The sequence below is a fragment of the Carya illinoinensis genome, chromosome 4 (assembly GCF_018687715.1).
Source record: "Carya illinoinensis cultivar Pawnee chromosome 4, C.illinoinensisPawnee_v1, whole genome shotgun sequence".
NCBI classification, from domain to species: domain Eukaryota; kingdom Viridiplantae; phylum Streptophyta; class Magnoliopsida; order Fagales; family Juglandaceae; genus Carya; species Carya illinoinensis.
The window spans coordinates 10,225,368-10,231,681 of NC_056755.1; the positions used below are offsets into that span (position 1 = coordinate 10,225,368).

Consider the following 6,314-nt stretch of genomic DNA (forward strand, 5'->3'; position numbering starts at 1 on the left):
ATATATAATATCCTGAGTTATTGGAATATAAATCTTTCATGTAAGAATCTTTGAAACTTTGAATACAAAAAATGTAAGAATCTTTGGGGCCCCTAGATTCGTTCCTGCAGCTGAAAGCGGGGAAAAAAAGAAGCTGACACTAATTACTTGTTTGGAAATAAATTTCATTTTAAAATTCTTATCTCATCTCATTCCATCTCATTCTCAAACATAAGTTAGATATAAAATTTTCATTAATCATTATAATTTTTTCAAATTAATCATTACAACCTTTTCAAACTTTCTAAAAAAATAATTTAATTTTTTCAAATTTTTAAATAAAAATAATATTATAAAACTATATTATAATATTTTAACATTATAATATTTTTTATTCAATTTTTTATCCATCATTTCTCAAAACTTAAAAAATACTCAACTCAAACTATCTCACTACAATTTACAAAATTTTCATCTCATCTCACTCCCCAAACAAGTCCTAAAGAACGCGGGAATTAATGAGACATCAAATTGGAGTAATTTATTATTATTATTATTATTATTATTATTATTATTATTATTACATATATAAAAAAATTCTATGTATAGTCACTTTTGTATATTTTTTACATATTTTATTAATATAGTAAGTCAATTATATCAGTAGGGTGCACAAAAAATATAAAAGAAATAATTGTATATAACAAACCTCATATATATATATATATATATATATATGTATGTATATATGCTTTAAAAATGCAAGCAACTGAATTAATTTATAGTCCTTTAGATTTTATGAAAGGACTAGTATTTAATTAATTTTATGCCAGCCCCTTGGGGACTGTTAGTTGGAAGCAGACCGTCATTTTCATTATTTCATACCATCCTGAAAACTGAAAAGGAAAGAAAAGCTAGCTGTGCCCTCCGCGCGCTGTTGCTGTTCAGTAAACATTGTGAGACAAACACAAAGGAGTTTTATAAAAAAAAAAAAAAAAAACACTACTCTCATTTATAAATTAAACCCACCGATTAGAATATGTTTGTTTTCCTTAATGCACGATTCAATTTTTTTTTTAATGAGTTTTTATTTTCTTATAATTTTTAAAATATTTAAAGTGTTGAAAAAAATGTTTAAAAAAAACAAAGGAAAAAAAAAAAACTTTTGCTGTTCAGTTAGGATTTATGAGTGTTCCATGATACCATCACCCTTTCATCAAATAATAAACTTTCCAAGAATCTAAGATATCGTTTGTTTACACAGATAAGATAAGATAAGATGAGATGAAAGTTGAAAAAAATATTATTATAATATAATTATTGTTTTGAAATTTGAATCATTATTTATTAAAATAAATAAATCACTTGGCCATAGTGGATAAAACACCTTATGGATATTTTTTTTCCAGGATCACTCATGATTTTAATCCTTTTTATTTTAATTAGTATAAATCCATACTTTAATCAAACATATGGAGTGTGTACGTAGGACACTTTAAAAATTTAAAATTCTTAACCATATTAGGCTATTTTTGTCAATGACTGAGTTTGATATCATTTGTAACCACATTTTTTTTATCGATAATTAATTTGGATTTATACTCCAAAAAGATTTGTCAAGATTATAAGTTGAGATTGATCTTTATAATCATTAGTAATCGCAATAACTTCTCTTAAGAAAATATGAAATCCCACTCACCAAGTTTCCAATTTCCATCATCACCAGTCATAAACGTGGGGTGTTAGATCCCATGAGAAAATAAGGATCAGATACTTGCAAAAATAAAGTACAATTCCTGAAACAGTAAACATAAAGGAAGAAAGCTCTCGGCCATCGAAGGCCTTATCTTGACTGGACCATGCATGGGACGTTTATATGTATGTATATATGCTTTATTCTTTCCTTAAGAGCATTCAAATACTTAACAAATATAGTTCGCCTTATTCTTCATGGAGCCCGCTGTGGTATTTTGTTCTCTCACTCTCTCTCTCTCTCTCTCTGTGCTTAACGTGTCTCATGTGAAGGTGTTCCCTAGGGGAATTTTAATCAGAGAAAATATTCACTTCTAATCACGAAGAATCTTGCAAAAACATTTAGAATGAGCTCTAACTTATAACTATTATATTTCCTGTAATATTGTTCCTTAAGCTGCAGTACTTCTCTATTAAATAATTACCTGCAGGTACAAATTTTCATGTATATAAAAGAGAAAACAAAGCTCCCAATTTCTTTGAATTATACGCAACCAGCACAAAAGTACACCCTATTAGAAGGCCTTGTCTGGTGGAAGGACAACAATTAAAAGATCAGAGGGAAGAAACAATGGCCAGTGAACGCCATAACGACAAGACCATGCGCAAGCTCCCTGAAGATGATGAAAGCCCAGTAGTAAAACAAGAAGAAGATTTCGGCAACAATATCGAAAGAGGCACAAAGCCCAATAACGGTATTCGTATTAATCCTGGTTTTGTTTTGGGCTCTTTATTTTAATTATGAGTATTATCATACGATTTGAAATTAGGATAGGATCATGATTGCGAATGTTGAATCAAGTTTATAATCGATAGATCTAGATAGCATGCTTTCTCGGGAAATAGAATTCCTCTATATTTCAAGTTCTTTAATTTAAAGCAAAATACCATGCATGCTCACTTTAGAGATGATCATCGTGTTGAGTTTGGGAACGCAGTTTTGCCAACAAGCGAGCATGAAGTTCCTGACCCTTCAAAAAAGAATGAGACTGAAGGCCGGCTCCATTCAAAAAATCATGAAGAGATCCCATCGGATAGACCTCAATTTCAAGGTGGAAAGGATAGCGTTCCACAACAAAAGGAGAAAATAGGTACTGTATTAATCACCCTGTTCCCAATTTATTGTTTTTTATTTTATTTAAATTTTAACTTTTCTGTTGCATGTTATCAAAATAGTGGCTCTACAGACACAAATCCTTACTGGACAATTTCCTTGTTTTTTTGTTTATGTATTTTTAATACTTTTTAATATTTAAAAAAAAACATAACATCATTAAAAAATACTATTTTAATCACTAAATAAAAAAATACCAAAGTCAAGATCCCCAGTCAGGATCCCGTACGTAGCTTTAGCATTTCTATTTGTGAAAATGACAATTTCTTTTGAGAGCAATAAGTGCTTTCTTGATCAAATAATAACATGGCAGGTATATATATAGATTGTATACATCGGGCATGCAAACAGCAAGCAGCTTGTGAGATAATTTAGCCGCACACAAACTCTTAAAGGCCTAACCTCTTATTTAAAATTGTGAATATTCTAATTAATGTTTGTTTTGGGCTCTTACTTTGCATTATGATCATTAGCATCATTCGATTCGGGGTTGGATCGATATTGATTGTAAATGTTGAAATACGTACGTACATTAATTTTCGAAATCTGTTCCTAGCTAGGTAGCTGATATGTTGTTTTGAAATAATTTTTATTCTATAAATAATAGACGAAAGAAAAGACTTTTTATAAACAAAAGGGTTAATCGCAAAATCATAGTGATCAGTTTTTATATTTTTATAAATCAAGGTCTAGGTTTTAACTTTCAAAAAATTAATACATGAATTAATAAATGTTAGGCACCTTCATCAATTTTTTATTAGAAAACTAACTAATTATATATAATTGAGAGAAAATATATTTATAATAGTGAATTGTGCAATTGTCAGGTAATTGTTTTGAAAAAAGTAAATAAAATATGAGATTCATATAAAAATAATAACATTTTAATAATAAATCTCACTTTTATTTTTAAAACGATTATGCGGCATTTATGCACTTCACGATTCTACGTAGATATTGATATATATCATAAAATTGATACTTGATCAACATATTGATCTAGACCTTAATTTGTAATTACTTTATATAAAAGTAAAAATTTAGATACTGATTTTGCGACTAACCCTTAATTAGCAAAATGAGTAATAGATCTAGACATGATTTGAAAAAAAAAATAAAATAATAAAGTAATACATCTAGACCATTACATATATACAGTACTCTTGGGAATGCAGATATGCTGCTGAAGGAGCATAAAGCTAACAATGGAAGAACCCAAGACTCTGACCCTTCAAAAAGGATCGCAACTGAAGAGGCCAAGCTGACATCTAATTATACAGCCACAAAAAATACACCTTTGCCGTTGTATAGACCAGGTGAAAACACTTCGACCTTCCCCAACAACGTCAATCCATCGGATAAAAAAAAAGGTATATATTAATTCTTTATTTATTTTAGATTTTATGATGTCTTATTTGATTATTATTTTAGAATTTATTTTGAGAGTGGGAAGAATTAATGTTCTTTTAAAAAATATATATATATATATATTGGAAATATATATCAAGTTTAAAGATTAATGCAAGAGTTGTATTAGTTTATATACTTAATTAGTTCAATTTTATTTTCTTTAAATTTTTTTTTTGGTCATAGTTTCGAATGATATGAATTTCGTAATTTCATAAAATCATGACTAGAATTTGAAGATTTTTGGCAGTGCATCAATCTTATAGTACTACAAATTACAGGATGTAGTGCACTGCAGACTTTTCCCCACTATATATGCACCTTGCATGGGAGATCGAGGAAGTAGCTTAAATCTTAATACTTGCTTGATATATAATTTATTTTTCTTCCAATTAAAAGAAAAAAGAAAAAAAGAAAAACTAACACACGTCATTCTCATTATATACTGAAGACATGTCTACGTAGATCATGCCATGGCCTTTAGACTTTAGTGCTTATATGATTTGTCAGTACTACTAGAGCATGATGATAAGGACGATCGATAGCCATAGATCTCAATCTGCATATATATTTGCTTCTAATTTTGAAAAATTTTCGTAAATGTCGCTCCAAGGGAGAAAGAAATTAATTTTGTGAAACGATGTTCGTATAAACCCAGACCCAGGAAATTGCTGTCCCTGCTGCTCCATATTGTAAGTCAAGGTCTGCATGCAGATCATCGAATATCTAGTAGTACTGGCACGTGGATGTGTAGTCGACGAAGCTGTTGCAGCAGGAGGCCAGCAAGTCATGATGTGTCGACTTAATTAATTATTGTAGGAGCTAGGCAATGCCATGATCGTTGATGTTTTAGGGAACATAAATGGAAAGAGTAGAGTACAGATCTGGAGGCATGCATGTAAAGCATGATTCCCGATTCAGTTTACCCTGCTTATTTCCTAGTATATGTAATAATGATTCTTAAGTTTAAAAATTACGTTTTTGTAATTGATGTGCATATATAGATTATAATTTTATAAAAATAAAACTTATAAAATGAAGTAATTAGATGTGAAAGATGAGATTAGGTTGTTTAATAGTGAGATTAGAAGAGATGAGATGGTTTTAGATAAAAGTGAAAGTTGAAAAAAATATTGTTAAAATATTTTTTTTAATATTATTATTATTTTAAGATTTGAAAAAGTTGAATTATTTATTTTATTTTATATAAGAATTTGAAAAGGTTGTAATAATGAGATAAGATGAGATAGTTTATGAGTATTTTTCAATCTAAATAGCCTCTAAATTAATATACCTTTTTTAATTATTATTTTTATTTTATTATATATAAACAACATTTTATTATTCAAAACTCTCTATAAAAGAGAAAGAATACAATGAGGCCGGAAGACAAAGAGAGAATTATGTAAACCAAGAGCATCATTTCCAAGAATATGAACTATTCTATTGTTATTCCTGCCACTGTGTTTCACTTTCCAAGTATCAAAACTAGCCAGCAGAGATCTTGTATCAGCCAATATCTAGCAGAGGCAGTAACTGCTCTTCAGGCCATATTATTTTGTCAGGACTTGGAGTTTAGAGATATAATTTTGGAAGGAGATTCGTAATGCAAGGGTCGGGGAACAAGTCCCTTGTCATTATAAATGTGGCCTTTGTGACGCTCTCAATTTCCACATACTGAAACATGGGAATCAAGGTATTAGGATGATGACAACAAAGGTCACGCATCTCAACGATAAGTACCAAATGTGTATATATGCAAAAAGTGTATAACAAAAATGTAGCGAAATAATTAAAATCAGTCAACTAAGTTCAAGTATTTTTAAATACAGATTCACTTAAATACAAGCGTTACAAAAGGATTACAATTATCCGAAGAAAAATATAATTAAACCAAAATATAATAACCAAAAGCGGGACATAAATCCCATCTCACGAGAAAGTGATCCTCGATCACTCCTCCCCTAGAGCCACATCCTCAGGCTTTGCATGCTCATCTGTATCAAAACCTATAGTACCAAAAAAGGGTATCGCAGGTAAGTAATAATCAAAACAGTCTGCA

General features: G+C 29.6%; 1 protein-coding gene across 1 annotated transcript; it reads left to right on the forward strand.

Annotated features, from left to right (window-relative positions):
* The first annotated feature begins 2,154 nt into the window (after positions 1-2,154).
* Positions 2,155-5,239, forward strand: LOC122307868. The gene is made up of 4 exons (XM_043120980.1): positions 2,155-2,426; positions 2,670-2,822; positions 4,021-4,215; positions 4,911-5,239. Exons 1-4 carry the CDS (start codon positions 2,303-2,305, stop codon positions 4,946-4,948), a joined length of 510 nt encoding a protein of 169 aa, XP_042976914.1. The 5' UTR covers positions 2,155-2,302; the 3' UTR covers positions 4,949-5,239.
* Positions 5,240-6,314: the final 1,075 nt, after the last annotated feature.

What these genes read in the sequence shown, in the direction of transcription:
- LOC122307868 (XM_043120980.1), top strand. Translation starts at nt 2,303, where the DNA reads ATGGCCAGTGAACGCCATAACGACAAGACCATGCGCAAGCTCCCTGAA. An exon ending in ACAACAAAAGGAGAAAATAG is followed by an intron (nt 2,823 to 4,020) that starts GTACTGTATTAA and finishes TTGGGAATGCAG; the next exon opens with ATATGCTGCTGAAGGAGCAT. An exon ending in TCCATCGGATAAAAAAAAAG is followed by an intron (nt 4,216 to 4,910) that starts GTATATATTAAT and finishes GTATAAACCCAG; the next exon opens with ACCCAGGAAATTGCTGTCCC.